General features: G+C 39.4%; 2 protein-coding genes across 4 annotated transcripts in view; one reads left to right on the top strand and one right to left on the bottom strand.

Annotated features, from left to right (window-relative positions):
• LOC146375057 (indoleamine 2,3-dioxygenase 2-like) overlaps positions 1–15,967 on the top strand; it is a 21,562-nt gene extending 5,595 nt beyond the window's left edge. The window contains exons 11-12 of the mRNA XM_084948319.1: positions 14,906–15,013; positions 15,671–15,967. Coding sequence (XP_084804445.1) covers positions 14,906–15,013; positions 15,671–15,848 — 286 coding nt within the window. The 3' untranslated portion in view covers positions 15,849–15,967. The remainder of the gene's footprint in view (positions 1–14,905; positions 15,014–15,670) is intronic.
• insyn2ab (inhibitory synaptic factor 2Ab) lies at positions 3,012–26,276 on the bottom strand. 3 transcript variants are annotated; one of them, XR_014801934.1, is made up of 6 exons: positions 26,004–26,276; positions 25,637–25,799; positions 17,895–19,041; positions 14,840–14,911; positions 4,540–4,989; positions 3,012–4,383 (listed from the first exon to the last, which is right to left on the bottom strand). XR_014801934.1 is itself a non-coding variant. In XM_084948317.1 (5 exons), the coding sequence occupies exons 3-5, from the start codon at positions 19,034–19,036 to the stop codon at positions 4,806–4,808; spliced, it is 1,398 nt and encodes a 465-aa protein (XP_084804443.1). In that variant the 5' UTR covers positions 19,037–19,041; positions 25,637–25,799; positions 26,004–26,276; the 3' UTR covers positions 3,012–4,805. The 3 variants fall into 3 exon arrangements, 2 of the variants coding, with proteins under 2 accessions (XP_084804443.1, XP_084804444.1); XM_084948317.1 differs by having other exon boundaries at positions 3,012–4,989; XM_084948318.1 differs by lacking the exon at positions 26,004–26,276 and having other exon boundaries at positions 3,012–4,989; positions 25,637–25,997.

Here is a 26,276-nt window from a genome sequence, read left to right as displayed (position 1 = left end):
ACAGCACATCAATGCGAGCCATTGCCAGACAATTTGCTGTCTCTCCCAGCACAGTCTCAAGTGCATGGAGGAGATTCCAGGAGACATACAGTTACTCTAGGAGACTTGGACAGAGTTGTAGAAGGTGATATATATGCCTGATATATGTCCTTTGTGCAAGGAGGAACAGGATGAGCACTCCCAGAGCAAAATGACCCGCAGTAGGCCACTGGTGGGAATGGTGCTGCCCTGTGCTTTTCAGTAGGTTAGCCCTAAGATCATGTGACAGAGGTGAAAGGGCCTAGAGATGCAATGCTGCCTGTAACATTGTTCAGCATGACCAGTTTAGTGGTGGGTCATTTATGGTCTGGTGAGTCACATCCTTGCACACACAGACCTCCACAGGCTAGGCAACAGCATCATGACTGCCATTAGGTATTGGGATAAAATCCTTGGACCCACTGGCAGACCCTCCGCTGTGGGTTATGGCTTCCTCCTGGTGCATGGCGATGCCTGGCCTCAGGGCGTGAAAGTATGCAGGTAGTAGCCAAAAACACAAAACAAAAATTAAAATCAGCACAAAGACACTTCAAAACGATCGCCATAGTGATTCTACTGTAGAAATCTGAACAGGTAGAAACGGAGGCTGCTGCCTGACTTGTTATCAGTTTGTTAACTGTTGAAATTCAGGGTCACTGCTGGCCTGGGGTTGGCATTCACTCAGCTTTCACTCTGGGTTCTTGGCTAGCTTAGTGTTAGCATGCTGTCTGGCTAGCCTAATGTTAGCATGCTATCTGTGCACGTGCTTGTAAACAGCCGATGTTGCAGCATAAAGTATCTGTCTCTGGGAATTGGTTCTTGTCTTGATTCCCATCCCTATTACCCAGTCCATATCAGTTTTCTCTGTATTATTGCCTTTACCGTACAAAAAAGGTAAAGATACTACAATAATACAGCGCCTTGAGGCAACTGTTGTTGTGATTTGGCACTATATAAATAAAACTGATTTGAAGATCGGTTTAAATATCCAGAATGCCCCCCATTGATTGTTGCATTTTGTGTTCCATAAATTTTTTGAGCAGTGTAAAAATATGTATTATAACCAAAACTTTTTCATACGCAACACTCTAAATGTAGTTCTAAATAACAAAAAATATCACCATCATTCAAATCAGCCAAATCTTTTCATCCGTATTGAATTTTCCAAGCACTTACCCTGACATTAGTAAATCTTCGAGTAAACTTTTATTTTTTTAGATAAATGATTATTGGGTTTTCACTCTTTGATGGTGTCATGGATGATTTCTAGCACGAATACGTCACTACATTAACAAAGTATTCTGTTTGAAAACTGTACCTCTTTACTTTAATACTACTATCAACAATTTTTTAAATAAATTTTCTTTTGGAGAATTGCATGACAAACTTGAGCTATGTTTACACCTATCACGTACACACAACAAGCTCCCTGAGTATTAACACACACTTTTGGAAGTAAACCTGTTTCTAAGAAATGGGTTTCTCCATAGGTCACAGGACAAAAACAAACTAATGACATATAGTTAGGGAATCCAGCAGCACACATTTTCAACTTTTCCTCCAATGACTTGTTTTGGCTTCACAGGTGTCACAGTGTGGAGTGGTGAAAGTAAAAAAAAATATGAACTTTTACCACAATGCTCTTGTAAGCTTACAGAGTAGTGCAAACTAGTGGAAATAATTATTCCCAATGACTGGTACCATTGTTACATCACGTTTGTGGCAACTAAAAGCTTTTAAACCTACTAATCAAACCACACTTTATGTTTATATAATCCTTTACATAATCAAGTAAAACAGACCATGAAACAGAGAGGCACTAAGTGTGGTGATTGTTTTATTTTCAAGTGTAATTGTGCTTGTATGCATTTGAACCCTAATATTGTTTTGTTTGTTTCTTGTTGTTTTAGCTCAACTGCATAGTTGCTGAGGCCTTATGATGGTCAAACTCTCTTATACAGAATAGCAAGGTGGAGGGGGTAGTTGTTGAATAAGTGTGTTTCCTCCATTCTGTACTCCCTTTTTCATTAATGAAATCCTCAGTGTTGCTTTATATGGTCACAGGAGAAAAAAAGTTAGGTCTATAGAGTATAGACCTATGTAATGAGCATTACATGTTTAGTTTTGGCTTGGTGGATGCCGCTAAATACTAACCTGCCTATGAATCTGCTAGTCACATGGAAGTCAGTAAAAGAAGTCAAAGTATTTTTGCCACAACTGACAAAGTAGAGGAAATAAAGTTAAATTAGTGGTGTATACTAATTTAACATTTGTTTATGTACATAAAATTGTACTTTTTGAGGAGCAATTCATTTCAGTCACATTTTTTGTTGTTGTAAAAAGTTAGATTTGGTGAAACTTGGTGAAATTGTTTGCAATGAGATATTCCAGGCAGCACTGAAAATGATTGAAAACCTGCAATTCCTTGGGTTACTAAAAATTACTGTGTTTGCCTGTTATTTGCATGGAAGACATTGACCTTTCAGCAAACACTTGGAAGCTACTTGCTAAGCAGTAGTGAAACAGTGAAGCCAAACCAGAAGAGACCTTTACCTTCAAAGTGAAGTTTGAGTCTTTTGAAACACGTTGATTTTAGCAGAAAAACGCAACTTGTACCGAGAGGGTGAAAATCCTCTGTATCTGGTTTGCATCACACTTTTTCAGGTTTCACTGCCATTTGGTGGGTAGTCAGCAAGTGTTTGCAGACAAGTCGACCTCTTGGTGCAAACTGTGGGCAACCATGGCAATCTGCTAAGAACCAAAGCAATGGCGATTAGGGTTTTAGCTCAGAAACCTCTGGCAGCCTCTTGCCAACTGGTTAGGGGAATACACATTTTTTCCTAGCGACCGGAGGTTGCCAGGGGGTTGCCAACTGGTCTCTAGGCCTGCGTGAGTGAAGCCTTAATATCTCTAGGTTTGCTCCACAGAACGGTTAGGGCTAGGGTAACCATCTAACATTTAAAAGACATACAGTAAGAGAACACTGAATCACCTTCATTTGAAAATGTTTTAATTGTGATGTAGAAACAGTAGAAAAATGCATAATATTGCACATAATCACTAAATTGCACTTTTCCAAGGTACAGATCTTTGCATGGAGATTGTTGACCTGAATAATGTAATCTACAGTGTAATCTAACAATGGGAGGCCAGTGTGAGTCTTCCTGACAATTCTTGTACAATTTCATTCAATTATTTACATGACAGCTGCTGTTATAAAGTGACTAAAGGAATTTAATAAATGCCTGCTTTATAAAAGCGTGCAAGTTTAGTGTCATTGCTACATCATCTGTGTTTTATTTCTGTTTTTTCCCCCTAGTTGACCAAAGCTGGTGGACACAAGTCTTTTCTGCTGTAAGATTGCTACCATTACTTCTTTAGCACTGTATATAGCCCTTCTGCTCTTGCTGCAAGTTCAGTGCACAGTTGTTTGTGTGGGTTGGTGGACATGTGTTTGGCGTTCAAAAGTTGTTTTTTTTTCCCATTTTACTAAATTGATGAGGATAAATAAATGTTACAAAACAACAGTTGGATTGTTAAAGTAGCTAACTGGACATGAGACAAGTGGCTTAAAATGAATTAGTTTCAAGATTTCACATCTTTGCTGTGACTGAGAGCCAAGACAAACTCTTGGACTCAAGAGAAATGTCAAAATAGCTTTTACTTTCTGTCTGAACTGTTAAACAAAACAAGCCGATAAAGAAATACTCAAAATAAAAAGCAAACAGTGTTATCATAGAAAATACTCTGCCATACAAGTAGTCAAAACATTATATATGTTGTTTAAAAAAATCTAACCCAGAATACTGTATTTTTTATCTATTGTACCTGCTTCAAGAGGAGGGGCCCAAACATACATATTTTTAAAAATTCATTTCACAGTACTTTGCTATAAAGATGCAGATATTCCAAAGTATACACTCTGAATATTTCGTGTCACTCCAAGAACAGAAAATGACAGAATGACTAAAGCAAAGATAGCTGGCTCGTTGGACAGTTGCACAGTAAGCTTAATAAAAAGCTACAAAAGAGAGAAAGAGATAAAGGTGTTACAATAAGAGGGAGGACAAGGAGGAGTTATTAGCAAAGGCAAGGAGATGTTCTGTCAGACAAACAAATTACACAGTATGCTAACAGATAAGGAGGAACAGGAAAGGATAGTAGGGGTTATAAGAACAGCGCTGACATAAAGTCATATAGCGTTTCAGTCTTTTACACATGCTTCTCTCAAAAGTCAAATGTTTGTGCTTTCAGGAAGTGGGGGTGGGGTGGGGGGTGGGGGGCTGATGTCCGTTTAAAGATTAGCGCTTCACCCATTAAAAGACCCTCCACATGGCTCCTCCTCTTGTTGCCAAGCAATATACTCTAAGGGGAAAAGACCAAAGTGCATTGCATTCATTGGAAGGTGAAACAAAGAGATTTCAATATAAAGTGAGAGGTGCATTGAGCCAGTACGTGAATAACGGCCATTTTTACACAGATTTTAAAAATATATGCGCAAAAATGTATGTCAAAGCTCACCTAGTTTTTGCAGATGTGTGTCGATCCTGTCCAGCAAACATGCCAGAAAAGGTAAGACTGATTTTAAAATGTTTTTATTTTTTATTTTTTTGGTCTTAAGTCCCCAGGTGACATGGTGTGGAATCTCAACACAGAACCTTAAATCACGTGGTTTCCATTCCCATGTGTTGATTACCCCATCTGAATATTCCTTCAGCAATTTTGAGAATAACAGGGGTATTAACGTGCCCAAGAAAATGGTTGTTTCCAAAGGCTTCAGGTTTTATTTAGAGGAACCATAGTTTCCATCGAGCATGCTTTTTGGATTCTGTCTTGGACTTGCGTTTCGGAGTAGATGTGAAAACTTCATTGGAGTAAGGCAGAGCAGGGCACTGTTGGCTGTCCAGGGGACAAAGTCTCTTCATCAGAGGCTGTAGCTTGTCCTCCTGCAGCTTAAAGTCCAGCTCGACACTGTAACACAAGCATATCAGGTAGAATTACGAAATATTTCAGTTTATTTATTGTAATTCTTCACTTAAAGTAATGCTAGAAAAAATCATCTGTTCCATTTAAAAAGTTAGTGGTCGGTATGTTGTGTGGCTATAATATTTATGACTCAGCTTTTGACTTATTTTTTTATGTTAGTAATCCATAAAAATCCACGGCCAGATGGAGGCAGGGAGGGAGGCCGAGGTTGAACTGCACTGACAGACACCCTGGCAGCACATATTAGTTGCGGCACATATCCATATTTCTGAGACGACTCTGAGTAATAGAGTTCCTCTACTTCATCTTTGCATTTTTTAATGCATACAGTCAAAGGGCTTTTAGATTATATTGGAATGAATAGATTATATTGGAATAATAAAAAAAAAAGAGACGGAATGTGGGTTGCTCCTGACATCAGACTTTCACATCCGCAAGTGTAATCCCAGGCCGGTCATCGTCTGATTTCGTTCCGACACCATAGTTCAACCCTCTCTCTGATTAAATCTCTCAGGCCTGAGAGGAATGTGGGGATTAATCCCATCCAAATGAAACCACTGAGAGGCCAAGCAGACCCTGATTAACTGCATGTATTCAAGCAGGAGATAAATGCACCATTATACGCCATCTCCTTTCACTTCATTGCTATTGATTTGTAGAGTGCATGTATTTATTCTTAGGGCATGCGATAAATTCTGAAGGCATCATAGTTAAAATCAAAGATAATTAATCTCTGTACCTGCGACAGTGATACTCTGCAGCAACCCATACCTGGTAATCGAATGTTAAATTGCTTTTTGGTTTGGATTTTCTTTTTTTATTCATCCTCATTTTCTTTTATCGCTAAAATTGCTCAACACGCTGCTTTTAAAAGACTCAGGGAATACTACGACTTACAAAGCTCATTCATGTCAAAGTAAAGAGGATTATTGGGTGAGAGAACTAGAGCTGCCAAAGGAGATGACATCCAACAAGTCAAGGTCAAACATGAGGTCCATTCCTTGTCTGCATGTAGAGAAACTGACGGTAAGGTGCAAAGCCTGGCCCAATTTGGTAAGCGCTTTGATGGGCAGTGTAATTAGTTGCCTAAAGGATATGCTCTACTCATATTGACATAATGAATCCTGGGAACTGTCCTTACCCTTAAGATAAGTGTCAGTTATGAACAGTGCTCTATTAAAGCCTTCAGGGGAGAAACTGGATGGATGTCTGGATAGTAGTTCGGCAGGTCTGAACTTCCAATGAATCAATATGTTAAATTTAATGAAAAGCAAGCAGAGTTTCTAAAATCTAACATCATTATTAATACCAAAAATATATTTTTAAGCATGTGCTGTCTTAGTTGCACTTTTTCTTATTTCCACTGGAAACAAAAGCTAGCAATTGCAGGTCTCCAAAATACTGAGTCCCTCACAAAGAGAAGACTCTATCCTCTATCTTTCTAAAACTGCTGCTTCTAGCAGTATGCGATGAGCATCTCTTATTTATATCATCCATTGTTTCGTTTCCTCTCCGTTATCTCTATTTGTATCTTTTGTTTTATGTTAAAAACTTTTACAAGTGCTGTTTAAATAATGTTGACTTGACAGAAAGCAGAGCAGAACAGCGAAACACAGAATCGCCTCAGAAATTATTAAACAATTAATCACTTGGCACATCACTACAATTACCGCATGCTGTGGACAAATGCCTCTATGGGAAGCCAGAGGCAGCGCCGTACGATGCGGGTGGCACTGGGGAGCAGGTGCTTCAGCAAACAAAAAGCCCTATATCTAAGATCATCTCTGTACACAACAGATTGAAGCGGCTGGAAACAGGGAAGCTTTTCTAGGGCATTCACCAAAGCAGATTAATCATCTCTTTAGCTATGCAGTGTGAGTAGCTGTTGCTCTGATCAGTGGCGAGCAGTTTGTTTGTCTGCGGTCGTGGTGTGCTGAGCACCATTCAATGATTGTTGCTCCTGGGAGGGATACTGCAGCCGTGAGATGTCTTTTTAGCATAGCACAGTCTATTCATTCAGCAGTGTACACCTGCTTTCTTCTATTCTCTGTTCTTTCTGCTGCTGACACCTTTCAATGTAAAGTCATTTCCCCTCCTATGATTTCCCCTTCGGCCATTCACAGTTCAAACTATCTACTTGACAAAATGAGCGGTTCAGGCCCAGCAGTGTAACATCCTCAGAACTGCATGATGGGGCATCATAGATAAATCACCAGAGAATGACAGTCATTTCCTCTGCTGACAGGCAACAGTTGAAGCAGAAACTTCCCACAGGTTTACTACAGTAAATGACATGTAGAAAGTCTCTCCCTGTCATGTATATCGGAAATAAAAGCCTCTGCTGTTGTGCTACACTGTTTTCTGCTTCAAAGATGCATGGAGAAATAAAAAAACAATCTAATTAATGAGCATAGAACAGGCAATCTTGACAATTGTTCAACAAAACAACCACAGCTCCGCTATCTCAGCATGGGACACAAGTGCTAATTAGCTCCTTGTGTCTCATCATATTGAACTGCAGTTGCTTTTTCCTGAACTTAACTGTTCTTCAAAGTCATTGTTAGTTCCAAATTGGAAACACTACATTATATACTTTTGTTTCAAATGCTGGGTCTTAGACAACACAGTGGTGGCAGGAATAGAAGCTGTTAATGTTTTGATCTGAGCATGTTTTTTCTGATATGGGCTTCCTGCTGTAGTCTAGGTTGACTCAGTGGTAGGCCTCATATAATTTGCAACTGATGCTCTTGTAAATCCTCTTTGAACACACACTGGTAAGTATAGCAAGAAAATATAAAGCGCTGAAGCTGTCTGCATCTCTGAGTTGAGTTATTTTTGTTGTGTAAAGGCTTCATGTTTTTGATTCTCTGTGGTATTTCCTTGAATGAAGAGTTAATAAAGAGGACAGCAAAAGGCTATCTGAGCTAGCAAACCTGCTAACTGCTAGTAGCTAGGTATCCATTCATCTTCTTCCCTCTATCCAATTCAAGGTCACAGGAATGCTGGAACCTATCCCAGTGAAAGGCGGGGTACACCCTAAACAGGTCGCTACTGTAGTGCAGAGCTAACAGCCATTCACACTCACGTTCACAGGCTGCTAAAGTTGTGGGAGGAAGCCGGAGTACCCAAAGAGAACAGAGACACAGGGAAGTCCACAGGCCCCAGCTGATTGGTGGATTCAAACTGAAGCCCTTCTTGCTATAAGGCAACATGCTAACCACTGCAACACTGTACTGCCCAAGCTACGATACCACACAGCTAATAAGCTATCATAATGTCCTCCATTTTGGACCTGTTCAAAACATGCTGCTTTCCAAATTTCCAACGGTGCGATTGCTATAAAACAGACAAACACACACATGTATAGATATACACACACAGAGAGAAATAATTAGTTGATATCCTGCCCTAATTTGTAAGTTTGCTCACTTACAAAGAAATGTACTACATCCTAATTTTATGGTAGTTTGATTTTAATAAAGAGACAAGCCTGTAATTGTTTTGTCTATAGACATAGCCTCTCTAGCGTTTCTTTACTTGCCATATATATATATATATATATATATATATATATATATATATATATATATATGCCATCTTTGTTGCAGTGATAAGTAAGATGCAGCATTATACAAAGAGTGGGAGAGCGAGAGCTGAAGCCTAGATAAGATGCACAGATTGACTACCTCATCTCAGCATCCACTAGAGTGGTTGAATTTATTGGATGCATTGGATATGCTGGAGGACTCTGAACTCAAGCATTTCAGCGGCTGATAATCCAGGTTTCAGTTCCAGCACACAGTTACTAGTTGTCTAAATTTGAGGGGTAATTGGTCCCAACTTGCTGTTCTTGCCTGGTTTTAATTTTCCTCACTGTACCCAAGCCTTTCTTATCAAAGTGTCACATAGAGTAGTTTGTCCAGCATCGTGATTGCAGTTGTTTTAGCAGCAGATTAACTCAGCAGATTAAAAAACAGGGATGCTGTGATGGGATCATTCAGCCGTTTGAATAATGAGGTAGTTTGAGGAGACAAGGCAAAATACACTTGAAGGTAAAGAATAAAGAGATAATTTAATTCTCTATTGAAGAAAACAATACTGTCTTTGAAAGTTTGAGCATTCCTGGTTAACAATAAATACTATTGCAGAATGACATAGTGCCCCAATACCTGCCTTCAAACTATAGTTCTGCACCATTCAATGACTACTAAACCAAATTAGATTAACCAAAAAACAACAACAAACAAACTAAATGTAATGATATAGTGCGCAGATGAAATGATAATCTTCCGTTTTACCGTCACGCTGCAGAGTGCATCATCATTGCAGCTTTATTACCATATACTGCTTGCTTTGCTTTACTGACAATAGGCTGAAGACAATGTTTTTGCCATTTAATTTTTCTTAGAGTTTGTTAATTAAGCCAAGTTGCTTCGCTGACATATAGAAATGCCACAACTGTGTCTTATCGAGATACCATCAGTGAACTGAAAAAGAGAAATTGTGCTCTACAGTTCAAATTGCTCTTCTTTGCAGAGGCCTTCCTGCTTCACACTTAGATACTCGGGCTGGATAATGGACCAAATTTTAATCTTGATCACGATTTTAGCTTCCCACAATTAAATGAGCATGATCAAGCGATAAATGCTGCTGCTCTGCCAATTAAAATGCAATGCAAAAGCAAATCAAGTTCTTCCTAAATCACTGCCTGACCATGTGTCTTTATGTGTCAGTCACAGGAGATCCCTTCACTGCGCAGCTTGAAGATTCCTGGACTAGCCTGGGAGACTAGTCTGTAGTTAAAATTAATGAAAAGGCCTGTCTAGTCGATAAAGACACAAATCAACATACACACTGCAGTATAAAGGCTTTACCACAAGAGATCACCTGTAATACCATACATACACTCACATCTGTTCAGCTGGGTGCTAATGATAAAAAGTGAAGCCATAATAATAATCATAATAACAAGCCCTCACTTGGCAGCAACTCAATGCAATTAGGCAAGTAGACACGATCAAGACAGCCTGCTTAAATTCAAACCGAGCATCAGAATCGGGAAGAAAGGTGATTTACGTGACTTTGAACATGCCACAGTTCTTGGTACCTGATGGGCTGGTCTGAGTATTTGAGAAATACTGGGTAATCTACTGGGACTTTTCATCTTCGATGTTTACAGAGAATGGTCTAAAAAAAGAAAAACTAGTTTGTCCAGTGAGAAACCCAAATACTTTAAGCTGATAGGAAGGCAACAGTAACAACTTGTTCCAAGTTTTCAGCAAAACACCTCTGAATGCATCAGTAAATTTGTCACATTGAACTTTGATAGGGTACAATAGCAGCAGACCATAGTGGTGTCATTTCTGTCAGTCTAAAAGAAGAAACTGAGGCTACAGTTTGCACAAGATCACATAAACCTGGCAAGAGGGATAAAAAAACATTTCCTGGTCTGAAGAGTCTTGATTTCTGCTCTGACATTTGGATGATGTGATCAGTCTTGCATAAACAACATGAAAACAGGGATCAACCCTGCCTAATATCTATGTTTTAGACTTGCGCTTTTGGTGTAATCGTTTTTTTTGATATTTTCTTGGCACACTTTGGGCCACTTATTACCTGCAAGCATCGTTTAAATGCCACTGCCTGCCTCGCTGACCATGTCCATCCCTTTATGACAACAGTATATCGTCTTCTGATGGCTGCTTCCAGGAGGATAACTCATCCTATCAAAAAGCTCATATCATCTCAAACTGATTTCTTGAACATGACGATGAGTTCACTGTAATGGCCTCCACAAACATCACATCCTTGTCCAATAGAACACATTTGGGATGTGGTTGAACAGGAGATTCACTTCATGCATGTGCAGCTGACATATCTGCAGCATCTGTGTGATGCTATCACGTCAACATGGGCCAAAATCTCTGACTGTGTTTTTAGCAAATTGTTGAATCTATCCCAAAAGAATAAAGGGAGCTCTGAAGGCAAAAGCAGGTCAAACCTGATACTAGAAGTGTAACTAATAAAGTGTCTGGTTAGTGTATGTACCTAGAAGGATGAACAAAAGATGATATATGTTTACAAATCTGTCTTTGTCTCAGTTCACATCTTGAATGAGTCCATGATGCGTTCTTCATCATAATATTGCAAAATTCATATACATCTTTACATTTATAGACTTGTAGTAATGATCTATTAATAGAATAATAGAAATGACAGATCTATACTACTCTCTGTAAACCTCTTAAAACCAGAGGATGTTCAATTATTTAGCATTTATTTTTTTCCCGTACGTTCCATGTCGGATTTATGGGGTGAAGTCTATGGACTAGCTTAGACAACTTCAGCTGCATTTCTCTTCGCACAAACTTACATGCCTCAACCTATCCCACCATCTGCTATTTCAACCCCTCCACCACCCGAATATCTACCTATAGGCTCCAGGGGATGTTTGCTTATAACTCCCTAGTCTGAATGTGTCTGAATAGAGGGAGAGATAGAGATGAGCTTAGATGCCAAACTCTGTTTTCGCTACTTAATTTTAAATATAAGTTGTCTCACTAAAATTTAAAGACTATGGAACTCACTACTGGAGCTGGAGGGTGAAGGTATATATTACTTATATTATTTGATTATATGTTACTTTGTCAGCAATGTTACTATTGCTAGTATTGTGAATATGCCAGTATTGCAAAGTGCTAAAACACAAAGTACAAATAAAAACATAGTTTTTTAGGGAAATAGTGGCTTTCATTTAGTGATAAAAGGAGATATAAACTTCAGAAATTTAAATTGTTATTAAAGATCACCAATAACTAACTCATTTAATCTGACAGTAAACAGGTTTTTCATTTTACTTGAACTAAATAATGACTGCATAGTGTAGTGGCTACAGAGTAATACAAGCCTTATTCATTCTATGTAATCCTGTCTGCCGCTGCACACAAAATTCAAGCTTAATTTAATAACCGAAACAATAGGAGGATAGCACTTGTGTTTTCCTTGGCACCTAGATTTTCTTCAGATTTACAGAAAGTATTTCCTAGAATAACTAAGAAGAGCCTTCCCAAAGAAGGAGAATCATAGAAAGAAAACATGAAACAAGAGAGAGCTCCAGGGCTTGGCAGGGTTTACAAGACAATCAGCTGCCTGTATTTCTACTAGATCAGTATGCGACAAAATCTTCCTACTTATTAGCCTAATAAAACTGTTTTTAAATTACAAAATGATCCACACTTTCCAGGGTTTCTCATATTTACTGATTTTTTTTCTGAGGTTGTTTACTCCTCTCTTTGAAGAAAGATGACTCAGTTCTTTTTTCCTCTTCCATTTTCTAGCTCAGTGAAGTGCTTTAGACTAAGAGAGGGGTCTGAATTTGAGTGGAAAGAGGAAGAGGGCAGTGAAGTGTTTGGGGGAAGACAACAGTTCTTCTCTTACCAGCCAGGTGGGTCTTGTTTAATTTGATTTCTTCAGGTGCTATACAAATGCATGGATGAGTAGTGTGTGTCCTTCCCCGAAGACCATCTGTTTAAAAACTGCAAAAACTTAGCCTGGCATGCACAATCCCTTCCAGGATCAATAAATGAGACTGAAGGCTCCCTTCAGGTCAGATATAATAAAGATAGCCTTAAAATTCTAACTGCTGACACCTATCAATTTCCCATACGTGCGAATGAAATTCAAGTCTAATAATCTCCTGAGAAATGGGGTTGAACTCAATTTTCTTCTTGAAGTTCTTTTGGATTTGAATGACCTTTTATTCTGTTCTCTATCAAGATGATTTCTTACTGCTTCAATAAAGTTGAAGCCAGTCCATGACTGATACTGTACCACTACGTGTTTTTCTACCCAGGTATGCTTTAATTGTATTGGCAGGGTGTTTAGGATCCTTGTCTTGGTGAAAACTGAAATCGATGCCAATCAGGTGTCTTCCAGATGCTGTTGCGTGGGGGGTGAAATTTCTGACAGAACTTTTTTGTGTTCATAATTTTATACTTCTGTAAGACCTGTCGTAAGACCTTGTGCAATTTGGCGCTCCCCAGCCTTTTATCGCCGTTTCCCTTTTATGCCTGTCAAACTGTGTCTTTTGACATTTTTTATACATTAAACTTAAGATATGGGAGCAAGCTGTGCGTTTTTGTGACAGGCTGCTACCAATAAAGTGCCTAAAGATAAAAATGTAAAATAGGGTTGTCTGTTATGTGTAGACACAACACTGGTATGTCCCTAGAGTTAGGTGCCTTTTTTATGTTTGAATGATTCACAGGTCAGGCAAAAAATATATTCTTCTTAAGTACAAGAAATAGACTGAAAATGAACGAAAAAGCAAAGAAAAACTTCAAAACCTCTTTAGAAAGGCTGCAGAAGTGTTGTTCAAGACCACTTTAAAAAATGACAAGAAGCTCTGACTATGCTACTGTATAGATATGAGGGGTGACTCTGGACTTTTGCAAAATGTTAGATATGATAATTTGAATGAAATATGAATCTACAATTGCACAAGCAATATCTTGTGTTTTTATCAAATTTTAAGCATATGCAAACTGGTGATGTGAATGTGACACTGTTGAATGCCAGTCTAGAACTAATGTGTTTTTTTTAAAGGGCCTTTTTGTTGTTGTTGTTGTTTGTTATTTTTCTTCCTCTAGTAGCCTACATGTAACTAAGTTCCTGTTTTTAGGTCCTGTCACCACAGTCCGGGCCAACTTGACACAATGCACTCTTCAAATAAGCAGACAGAGTTGGTATGATTTTGCAGGAAATGTTACACGAAGAGAAAATCCGGTCCAAGGCAGTGTTAATTCTTTGTCCAAATCACTTTCAAATATTCCTGGTGTTGTAAATATCAGGAACATATTCAAAAATAATTCAGAAGATCAGTGGAGTATAAATGGGCTGCCAACATTATCTTATGTATGGAGTCTATTGTCTAAAAGGGGAAGTATGAAGCAGAAGTGGGAAGGAACATTTCCATATGGCAACAAACTTTTATATTTAAAAAAAAAAAAAAAGGTAAAGTTGAAATCTGCAAATAATGTGATGGTGTTTTTTTTTTTTTTTTTTTTTTTTAAGCTCTTTGACTCGTGCCTATATGAAAAAAACTGGGAGGTCTCAGAGGTCAGTGTGTTTTCTGGGGATAAGAGCATTTTCCAAACGCTTTCATGTTTCACAATTTTGGAGAACAAGGTAACAGCGAGTTGTAGCAGTAGACACTTTTAGATAGAAGTGACAAATGACACGAGTACAGCTTGAGTGGATTTTCCTCATGCTTCTGGGACATTTTTTTACACTTAGAACGTATGAGAATACATACACTTTGGACTCAGAAGAAAGCATTTGGAGTTTCCAAGTATGTTTTATTTGAGCTCCTCACATACTCTGTGATGGGATCACAGTATTTCCTACTTTATATACAACTCACTTCCCACTGTTGTGTATTGTTACTCATTCTGTCATACCAACTCGTATATTTCCCAGAAACCTCTGCAAATAATATTGGAGCCATCATCCACTGTATAGTAAAACAATGCAACACCCAATACACAGCACTGTCAGCGGTATTACATCTGTACTTCTTCCGTGACCTTGATGTGTATTTTATGATTCCTCTCTTCTGAATTCCATTTAATGTCACACCTAAAAGATTTGACTTTAACATTTTCAGTACTCTTCAGATTTTCTGCCTCAGTCAAACCACTCTAGATGCAATGTTGTGCATACAGTGTATTTGATTTTGCATTTTCTGGACACTAATGCATGACTGCGCCAGATGAGTCTCGTAAGGACCCCTTTCAAATTGATTCAATGCGTTATACAGACAGTGCAAGAAGCCCACCTGTAAATGATGCAGGCGCTGTTTCGACAAGTGTCACAATTTGCTGTGTCTTGTCCTGTTCGGTAGGAGAGCCTGTGAAGGGAGAGATGGAAAGATATACGTGAGCTCCAGTGACAGGCTTCGCCTTCATATTTCAACACCTGTGGGCATCGGCTATCACACAGATTTGCTCAGGTTTGTTTTCACTCAGGGTTGCTCTTTGCTAACAGTTGAAAATGCAGCGGGGATTTTGATCCTGCAGTTCTCTCAGATTTGGCTAATCAAGCGTGTAGACTTGCTGATTTAACATAATAGGATTACCTTGCTTTGCCATGACATACTTTGAATTGTCTATAGGCAATAGGAGGAAACAACTAAATGCAGCTCTTGTGTAATAAAAAAAATCGATATCTTTACATTATGTGCTACAGCACATTGTACATCTTTCCCATAAAGGTCAACTTGTTACAGACATACTTTTTCAAAATGCAATAAACAGCACTGTATCTACTCAGTTTGTGGCTGAGGTGTATTGCCCCCAGGCTGTGTTGTCTGTTGTTTTTATGTTGGAAGCCCTCTGCAAACACCAGCTGCAAGCCAGGTGGCACATAAGGCTCATACAAAATGTGCACATGCTAAAGAGGACACACTAAATATCCAATGACTTTTGTTAGTGTGGCGTTCTCTGACTTTCATTAGTTTCTGTTTCATCATTTGAGTTTAGATGAGCATGCAGGTGGGCTTTTTGTTATTGGCAATATGTCGCTGAATAGACTGTTGGACCGCGTGGGATGGGAATGATAGGATATTTTGTTTTCGAGCCACACATGTAATTGCTTGCTGTCACGCTAGCCCTTTGTACCTGATGGATGACACGTGGAAGAGCTGCACCTCAAATGTTCACCGTGACATGAAAGGTGACCTCATCGGAGGAGACAGAAGGGCTTCTTCATGGATCGAAAATGCTGATGGAAGCTCAAGGTCACTGAGTTCATCCATCCTGCCCTGTTCTCAAGTAAAGTCTCTTTGAACAGCTGTGAGCAAGGGCAGTAACTGACTACACAGAAAAAAGATCTACTCTAGTGCTACACTGTTGCCTAGGTTTTCATGTACTCCCATATCATTAAAAAGAGTTGCTTTAATAATAAAAGTGCATTAACCTAAATTTACAATCAGTGCATGTACTCAGCACAACACCCTTTTTTGTATTCAGTGTCTAATGTTCATGCTTCACTGTTGTGATTCTGTATTAAACCACAGTGACACAGAAAAGATCTTCATAGATTTTTCATGGAAAAAACAACAACAACCAAAAAAAACAAAAAAAAACCGGCGCCTTTGAAAGTCTTTCTTTAAGCCGACTGCTTGTTGGCACAGATTCACTGCTGTGTTGTTTGCCCACGTCAGCTGTCCTGGGATATGTCCTGGCCTCATCATTCTAGTTTCACTACACCCCCCTGCCTACGTGCCTGCTGCTCTGCCTGCCTGAGAAATGCATAACATGCGAACAGAAGCTTCACTAGGTCAAGCCACCATGTTTCAAATGCCACTTTTTATATACAGTGTTATTCTGTGTTCTACACACATCTTTGTGTGGAGAAATGAAAGTGTTTCCTGAACAAGGCTGGGGAAGTGACTTTCGGAACTGTATGAAGCCAGTAGACAAATATTATAACAGTTAGATTAATATATGAGAAAAATACTGAGCTATATATTCTTACTGTTAATATGGTTTTGTTTTTTGTTTTTTTTTAGCACATTCATAAGTGTTTAACAATAAGCATCACATGTCACTGAGATACACTGAGGTTAAGGTCTGGAAAACCATAAGAGAAGTGAAACATGTGGCATTGATGGGACTTCCTCTTCATAGGCTGTCATTGAAAAGTATCCAAAATAACCTGTGATATCATGAAAATTAAGAAGATGTGAAACAGATCACGGGGAAATGCATCAATCAAAGCTCCTACTGTACTTTTGCATATTTTTGGTTTATGTTTGGGATTGTCTCGTGGAACAGATGACGCAAAAAAAGTAAAATCCCCTCCAAAAGAAAAAGGGGGTTTTGCCATAATGTTATTTCCAGTGTAAACCGTGAAGTCGCTTCTCAAAAACACTTTACTTTTGCTGAAAAGTAAGTAAAAAGTGAGTAGATTATTTCTAACACCTTGCTAAAACCACAAATGACATACAGTACAGGTTTAATAAAGAGTGGACATTGTGTTGGACATTATATATGCTGGTTAAAAAAAGGGGAAACTTTAAGTTGCTTTTTGGTTCAAGGAAGCATAACTGACACAAACAACACAAAATAAGGATAATAGTTTTGTGTCCTGTAACTGCACTTCTCTAATAACACTCGAGCACAATGCTGGAGCACAACACAGTGAAATCACTACAGCAGGCACAGTTTTGTGAAGATGAAAGGCAACGTGTTATGAGGCTGTACTAATTGGGCCTTTAAAACCAAGCTCCTCAGAGTCACACCAGGGTGCCTTGTTCAGCACTGGATGTGGATGAAACTTAAATACAGTTTTCTTTGTGTTGTGATAGAGCACAGGTTTTTACAACTGTGCTGCTGTGAAAGTGACTGAAGGACTAATGGCATTCCCATCAACTACAGTTGAACTTCCTATTTAATGCCAAAAGTCAAATGTTACCACACCTAAGAGTGGTGCAAGTTCATGCTTCCCAATAACACCAATCACATTTCTTAAAAACACACCAGATATTGTTTTCCTCTCGTTTTTAACTTTTAAAATATTCAGAGATATATTGTTCTAGAAACCTCTTAGTCACATCCATATTTTTGAAGAAAATTTGCATTCACACTGATAGCTATTGCAAAATGTGATTCACCATGGTCCTGGGTGGCATACTGTTGATAGTCAAAAAATTATGTGTGGAACACTGTAACCTCAATGGCTGTGCACTTGGCTACATATCAGATAGTGACTGACATCCAAACAGAAGGCAGTATAAGGATGATATACTTGATGATATACTATATAGGTTTCATGTGGAGCTTTCACAAACATTTCACAAACATTTTCACTGTAAACATTACTCTACTCACCCCTCTCTCTGTGCTTCACCTTTCTCCAGCTCCTGAATAACTCCAAGAAGGACCTTGATGGTCTCCTGGCTTGAGCTGATGAGACTTTCCATGGCCTGCAGCTGTGCTTTGATATCCTTGTCTCCAGATAAGGTTATTATCTGCTGGCTGCTCCCGATGCCCGTGGCTCCTGGAGGAAAGCCCTCGTCACCCCCATGTGTTCGCTGGAGTTTAGAGGAGGCTGACACATGCCTTGTCCGACACTGCCCTTGCGACTTTAAAGAACATTTGGCACTATGGGGAAGTGTCTGAGACTGTTGCTCATTTAGCTGTGTATCCTTTTTCCGTTTACAGCTCACAGAGGGGCTTCCTAAAGACTCCACCTGTGTCAAAGAGTTCCATGCAACAGGGCCTGTGCCCTTTGGCTTGTCCTGCAAAAACTCTGAGTCAGCTAGCTGGCGCTTTGAGGAAGTGTCGGCATCCATGTCTTCTTTGGGTAATCCTTTGTGTTTGGTCCTTGTCCCACAAACCTTGTATTCTGGTTCACTTTTGGAAGGAGAGCTGGTAGGATGACCCTCTTCTGAGAAATGTGAGGGTCCATCCACACAGTTGGCACTGGAAAGCAAATCCTCTGTATCACTGCTGTCATCAGTGTGGTGAAGCAGTGCTTTTGTCTGCCCCACAATCTTACCCTTGTACTTAGATGACTCCCCAGTAGGTTGTCCATCATCTCCTACTGCTTTTATGTCACTCAAAAATCCATTGTTTTGTCCTCTGTACTCTTCCACCAAAGCAGCATGTTTAAAGGTGTGTCCTTTTTTCCTTTCAAATGGGAAAGTCTTGTACCGTTTTGTAAGATCTGGTGAAGTCTGGACACCAGTACTCTTGGTCACGTTAGGAATAGATCGCCGGGCAGGCATTGTCATGTACTTTCTGTGGGTAACTTTACAGGAAATGGACCTGGAGCGTCTGGCACGATGCTCTTTCTGAGCTTCGCAGATATCCTTAAAACGCACTTGTAAAGCCTTGTTTCTTTTTTTCACCTGCTGTTTGCCAGATTCGGACCCGGACTGTGCGTCAATGCTGTGTGAGGGAACTGTTTCTGAATCCGATTCATCTGAATTTGAGAGAACAACGCATTTGGTGTCCTCTTTGCTCACCATATTTCCTGAAACAGCCAAAACAGAAAAAGTGTGTGTTGACTTTGTGATGTGATGACTTTGGTAAGATACTGTGGCAGATGGCCTAATGCCTTTCTCCTTTTTTGGAATATCACTTGTAAACCTCCATTAAAGTAACCCAAAACTGAGATTTAAATATTTATTTTTGCTATTTATTTATTTTAATAATAGAAAAAATTTGATAAGCGTATTTTAACTGTAACTAATAAGGACAACTTGAAAAAGATTCCAGTGATTCATGCATGATTCAATACATGTACAAACGGCTTGATATCTTTAAATAATTACAATGAGAACCAGCCAAATATATAGAGAAGAACTATAATACAATGTTAAAAAGTACATATTTCCTGACAGTTTTTCTGTAAAGTTTGCACTTGTAGTGTCTGTATTTCTCAGCGTAATAAACAACAATCAAAGTGCTTAATTCATAAGATGCAGCTCATCTACCCGCTGCCATGCTGTACAGATGATGCACTAATCTGCAACATAAATGTGTTAAACATGGAGGAAATCTGTAAAAATAAGAACAAAGATGATCATATTTCATCTGTATCTGATGACTGAAAAATGGTCCCATTTACTTTTTGTTCTTTTAATAACATTTTTAATATTATGTTTCCAAACACAACAGTGCTGTTGAAAAATCGAACAGGCCAGCGGTGCTCATCCAAAACTGATCCAGAATCTAAAATCAAACTCACTTAAGATACAAAATAACATTTACTTTGCACGTGCCATTTAGTTTGCACGCATCACGACTGAAGCTCGATTAAACTCTCGTTCCGTTGTGTTAATGTTTCTGAATCACACCTCATGCTAACACTTGCAGCCATGACAGTAGCATTTCATAAGCACGGTCCCCTGCCAACTGTTTGATAATTTGCTTCAAGAGACCTTTTTAGAATAATAATTGTGTTCACACTGCTCTCCTTGTTGCTGCTGCCATCATTCAATACTCTGTTTATTGCCTCTTCATTATATCAGTTGTCAGCCTAAATATACACCTCAAGCTAAAAGCACAGTTTTTCTGTTAACTTGATGTCTTACCGCAGTTTAGATGCCAGATCACTGACTTAGATCAGTAACCAAAATATCTGGTAGTTAGGCTAATGTGAAGGCTATGAAATACATTTTAAGTAAGCATCATTAATGTGTTTAGGTTTTGTTTGCTTCATATCAGCGTCAGCCTATAGGATTGCCGAGGCTGCTGTCTGCTACTGCTGCGCCATAGATTCACATGGGAATGATAACTTTGAATTGCTGCTCTTATTTTTTTATCTTTTGCCTTTTGCTTTACAAATGCATGACACCACTTTTATATGTCACTGATTTATGTAGCAGTGAAATGGAAATACTTTTATATGGGGTGTTTCAAGTGAAATCTGCTGCTAGTTCCTTGAAAAAGTATTTGAAATAAATATAAACATGAGACTCACATTGAGATGCTCTTCTTTTTATTTTTTTGTTTGCAAATACAATTATCATATTTTTATTCCTATTGGGAAGGCATTCCAATACAAACAAATGGGTTTGCGTGACAGCTTGTTTTACTGTTCTTCATATCATAATTACATCTAAACGGCTGTTCTCTGCTTTGCACCGATGCACTCAGCCACACTCGTTGCCAGCCTTATGCTTACCGTACATCCATGCACACACGCCTCCTGCTATCCACGCTATATAATATTTCATACAACATGTCATTGTGAGCTGCTGCTTTTATGTTGCTTGATAACATTCTCCCCACAACAGTTGGGGGTGTTTTGTTAAGGAATGGTCACAGAGTGGTTGGTGCTTAGCCCAAGGCTTATATATATTCCCCTTGTGGTCTGAGGTTGATACCAGAAGCAATGGTGACACAGCAGCTGTGGCCCACACATATTAAACTCTGCAATAATAGCTAGCGTTAGGCTCCTCCACCTGTATCCACCTGCAGGCTCTGAGTCTAAACTCTGTAGGGAGAAATTTATTATCGTCACTCCCTGGTTGCTGCTGTGCCAAGCGGAGTGACGAGGTCAGAGCCTAGAGATGCTCTGCAATCGTATCGGAAATCTCTTTCATGTGAGTCGTCCGTGTGAACTGACCTTCAGATTTTAATGTTTACAGATTGCTGTTTATCACAAATTTAGATTCAATTATATTACTTGAGCATATTTCTGAACGAAAAACACCTATATTAAGTGTGATCCTATAGCACACTATAGAGTGCTATAAAGTGCATATTTCCTAACTGGCTGTGTTAGCATATCGGTAATATTACATAGGTTTATGCAACAGTTTAATAACCTGAACTGAAATGATTGGTTTCCAGCTTTCGATCTGCATTTTTATGTGGTTTCAGGGATTTTTTTTGTTTTTTGTTTTTGCAGTTCCTCAAAATAAATATTTACATCTCGTATCTGTAAAGTGACACTGAAAGAGTGTAATTAATCATTAATTCATAAGATGCATCTCATCTACCTGCTACCACACAAATGATGCACCGGCACTGTGGGCAGATCGATATTTAACTTTCTATTGCGTAACTTCATGCTGCGATACATCATAAACTGTTTTGATCACACAGAGGAGCTCAAACTGAATTAAAAAAACAGACAAACAACCAAATAAATACTACTCTTAATGCCAATCTCTGTGCAAATAAGACCAAATAAGACCAATATGATCAAGTAAAAATGACACATTTTCTGACTCATCTGTGATGAAACACATTTCACATCTAGAACATGAAATATATCAAGCAGCACAAGGAAATGAAATGATGTCTGATATGGCTGAAAGGAAACATCAGAATGAGCTGGTTAATCATTTTTATATGACAAGACAGCACGCGATAAATAAACTCCAATGAATCATTTATTACCACACAAAAGCCAGCTATTCATGGTGTTGCAGCTTCTCGGAAAGTAATCATGTTTTATCATTTAGCGACATTGTAAATCTATCAATGTGATTGTTGTGGTGGGGAAATTTATACTGAAGAGACATTTCCTAACTGTCAGTTTCAGTACTCCCAAGAAATTTTTAAAACAAAAAGCATGGATAGATTGGATTATTGTTCATTTCCCATTCGCAGCTGATCTACAACTGCAGTTCATGTGGAGTTACAGTGACATAATGACCAAAAAAGTAATTACAAAAGATTGAATAACTCAGTGTAATATGACTAGCACACATACTTTCTAACGATGGAAAGAGTTTTCCATGTAAGTTGCTCCTGTATTTTATTTGCATGTACATGGGCATTTGTATATACTGTAGAATATAGATCTACTTAAATATCTATATGTGTGTGCTTCACTTTCATTCACTTGTCTGTGAGTGAAAGAACGAGAGACAGAGTGTGTGTGTGAGTGTTAGTGTATTTTGGCCTTGTTGTCACCTTTCAAAGAGAGGCCTTTGCCAGAATCCTAAGAGGCGCATACACACAGATGAACACCAAAGCAGAGAGAGACTGATAACACAAAGCACAAGGGCTTATTTCTTGGGACTTGTGCCATGTGCTTCACCTTGCTGAGTGTCCACTTTAACCTAACCCTCAGCTCTAACTGTTGGTAAAATGGAATATATTTAGAGGACACTATGTTTCATCTTGCTTCCTGTCAATGCTAGAAAACAATACATGCCAACAGCTCTTAGCGTCACTTTAGTCAGTGCGACGCTTTCGGTGCCAAACGAGGAAAAAGAAAGGCAAAGGAAAAAAAAAAAAAAAGCAGGCAACGAGCTCAGTCTCATTGTACAAAAACAATATGGTCTGCTGGGTCATGAATTTACGCACAGTTGTTTTGGAATATGGAGCAGATGAATTTTATTGGGAGCTGGTATTTGTTCTGAAACATAGCTTAGTATGCACTTTGATTCGAGCGCGAGATGTTTGTCAGAGGCATTTCTACGGGGAAAAAAAGCATTTGTTCACAGCTGTTTCACATGGGCTCATGCTATTTTACACTCAGAAATACCAATCTCACACAGCTGAAAAGGTAATCACATCTGCAGGAAGTCTCTTATAAGTGCATACAATTTCTTATGCAGTCATGTAAGGCATGCTAAGGAGTTAAATGGTAATTCACATAAAGGGACTCTAGAAAAGCTCTTCAGTGACTTATTATTGTTGGAAGTCAGATATGCAGAGTGAGAGCGAGACGAAAGCCCTGCTGAGAGAGAGACTGTTGTCACACATGGATATATTCAAACAGCTGAAAGAGAATCTCCTTTTCCTCGTCATCTTCTTTCTCGTCCTCCTCAAAGCAAGCTATCTCTGATAATGACCTGAGGTCCTTCCCTGATTTGGCCTCAGCTATCCAAAGGATTATGAATAATGCATTGACTCTAAAATTGCAAAAGTAATCCTCTGAAATCTCCTTATGTACCCTGGCAGACCATGTTGTCTGTTCCAATTGCCCTTCAGTTCTTTAACCTAAAATGCTGCATGTATGAGAAAAGAAAACACCTCACTTTTAGCTACACTAACATGATTGATTATCGTGATCACAATGCGGTAGAAACGTGACTGTTAATGAAGAATGTTGATAGGTGTTTGGATCCATTTTTCAGTGCAATAGTAGGCCTGCAACACTGCTGACTCATGATTTATGCCCCAACGCAAAGCAGAGAGAAAGAGACGGCTTTGCTCAGATCGCCTTACATCCTTGTCAGCCTGCATCAACACAATAATTACTGAAGTGCATCTGTGGGATATTTACATATGAGAACACTGTCTGGCCACTCTCATTAATGGTTGAGTAACTATCGTAGCCTCCTGCTCTTCAAACATGAATTTACTGAACGCAACATAAACAGTGAATGCTCTTTGATGCTATGGCTCGTGATTTTAGTAATGACTTCTAAAACACTGGAGTACTGCAAAGTAAATCCCCTGTTTTTGTTATAAGATGGGATTTTGCTGTGCTCATCATTCACTGTGTATTATACTGTGTGCATCGTTACTGTGCAATGCATCCACTTTAAATGAGGAATTTTTACTCACTATTAGCACAAATTAAAGACAATGACATTGCACCAGCTTTGCCTTAATAAGCACAATGTAAAGGGCGAGATGTCACCTCGCAGTCTTTTCCTTTGATAGTCCTTGAGGCTGTGTACAGGTTTTGCCTTTAGTTGGTCCACGCTCAAGTAATGCTTTCTCAATAGTCCTCTTCTTCCAGCAACATTGTAGGCCGCTTTGGTGGAATATATAGTCTCGTCCTCAGTTCTTGAAAGACATCCCAGCCAGTTTTGAGAGCATCACAGTCATCCGGCTACACACGCACACCATCTCATTCCTGCTGTCGTCCAGCTATCTGTATCTATACTGGCTGCAGGCTACACCTGTAAAAGTTTGCTTTATGACTTTATTGGCTTCAAAATTTTATCACTGTGAAGCACTTTCTGTTATAGATGAATAGCGGGGTTTTTTAAAAAGCTCCCATCCCTGTATCTCTGAGATCACGGGCTGTGAAATGGATCCTTGGGAAGAGGAAGTTTGAAAAGGGTGACATGAAGAAGGTCTTTTTTTTTGGCAATCACATGCTCTACTGCCAGTGTGGGCTTCTTCTTGTATGAAGGAATGGCAAAGTCCATCTTTCCCTTTGACAGTTAAATCTATAGTACATCTCCCTAATGAGTTCACTCATTAATAACTGGCTGGGATTTGGGCATACGTGTTTACTCAGGTAAACCTGATGATTAACTCAGGTGTCATGTACAAGACAACAAGTGAAAACAATGGTTAAATAGACAAGCTGCTTCTGTGCGGGGCACCTTAAAGCCGTGCCATATCTACGTTTCCTGTGAATTCTGGTAGTCAAGGACTGACGTGTAGAAAATAGAGGGACAGAGAGAGAGGGGGGGCGGCTACGGCTGACACCAAATACAAGTGCAGCTCTGGATTTGATGCAGTACCCCAAGAGGCTCCGAGATCACACATGTCCTTAGTCATGATAAGGCTGAATCCACCTTTCATCAAATTCAGCCTTGAGGAGGACATCAGTCGCCGCATATGAATTTCTTACATAGTTCGCATTACTTACAATAGGTGATTTCTCGTAAATGATCATCATTCTGACAGGACAATATGCAATAGTCTTTACACTAGTCTATTAGTGAGCGCTCATCAATATTCCTCACTATCAAGCCCAGACAATTCCCAAGTACAGCAATCTCGATAATCAGCCTATGCCTCACTGGATAAATACTGCATGTCTATCAGAGGCTGCAAAGATATGCATAATGATAAGTACATTAATCAAAGTCGAATTACATCACTATTCATCTTCATTTTCAGATGTGGAGAAAAACCTTTGACGTGTTCTCCTGATTAGTCATAAAACCTTGAAATGCTTGGATGCAGAAATGCCCCCTCCCTAATTTATCCATATCTAATGCATGCAGGGATATACACATGCATGCAACACAAGGACTTTAACCAATTTCTATCAGAATGCGTGCATGCCTTTGACATTTTGATTTAGTAACATTTTTAAAAGGCAGACTAAATGAATCACCCACTTTTATCACAATACCTGTGAATGTGTGTGCAAGTCAAAAAAAAGAAAGAAAAAAAGAAGAAGTAACTCTTACCTTGAGAAACAGATCAAAGGTGCAAAGGACAAGATAGCACAGATCCCCTGTAGATCCACTGCTCATCCATGTACTCAGTGGGTGCCAGGGTACTGTCCAGCCACTGGAGCAGCTCTCACAGGCTGCGGGAGTGCTGAGAGAGAGGCAGCCGGTGCAGTGACAGCTGGAGTAGTTGTGGCACATCCGGCAAAGATTCAGGTTATAGGGATAGAAGAGGGAAAGAAGCAGACAGACATTGCCTCAAAACCTGATCGGGTCCTCACTGACACCCCCCTCCTGGCTTTTACACCGATCTCTCCCCCTCTTCTCCCTCATACACCTCATTCAAGCATCACTGACACTCGTTTGCTCTTGTCCCTGCACTCACCGGGAACAGGCACTCACACACGCAGCGGAGATCTCCATCTCGCAGTGCTGCTGCTGCTGCTGCTGCTGCTGCTGCAATCCCTGTGCATTCGTGATTGAGTGTATGTGTGTATGTGTGCGTAAGAAAGACAGGGAGAGGGTGGGCTGGTGGGTGGATGGGTGGGTGGATATGGCAAAGGGAAGAAGGGGGAGGAGTGAGGGGTAGTACGCAAGCTGCTGAGGAAAGTCCAGAGTTGGCGAGCTGCATCATCGGTGAAGACCCCCTCAACTTGTC

This window comes from Perissodus microlepis, chromosome 13, assembly GCF_051167445.1.
Source record: "Perissodus microlepis isolate ML-2025 ecotype Zambia chromosome 13, ASM5116744v1, whole genome shotgun sequence".
Lineage (NCBI taxonomy): Eukaryota > Metazoa > Chordata > Actinopteri > Cichliformes > Cichlidae > Perissodus > Perissodus microlepis.
Note: the sequence above shows the minus strand (reverse complement) of the source record. Positions and strands in the feature narration are given on the sequence as shown.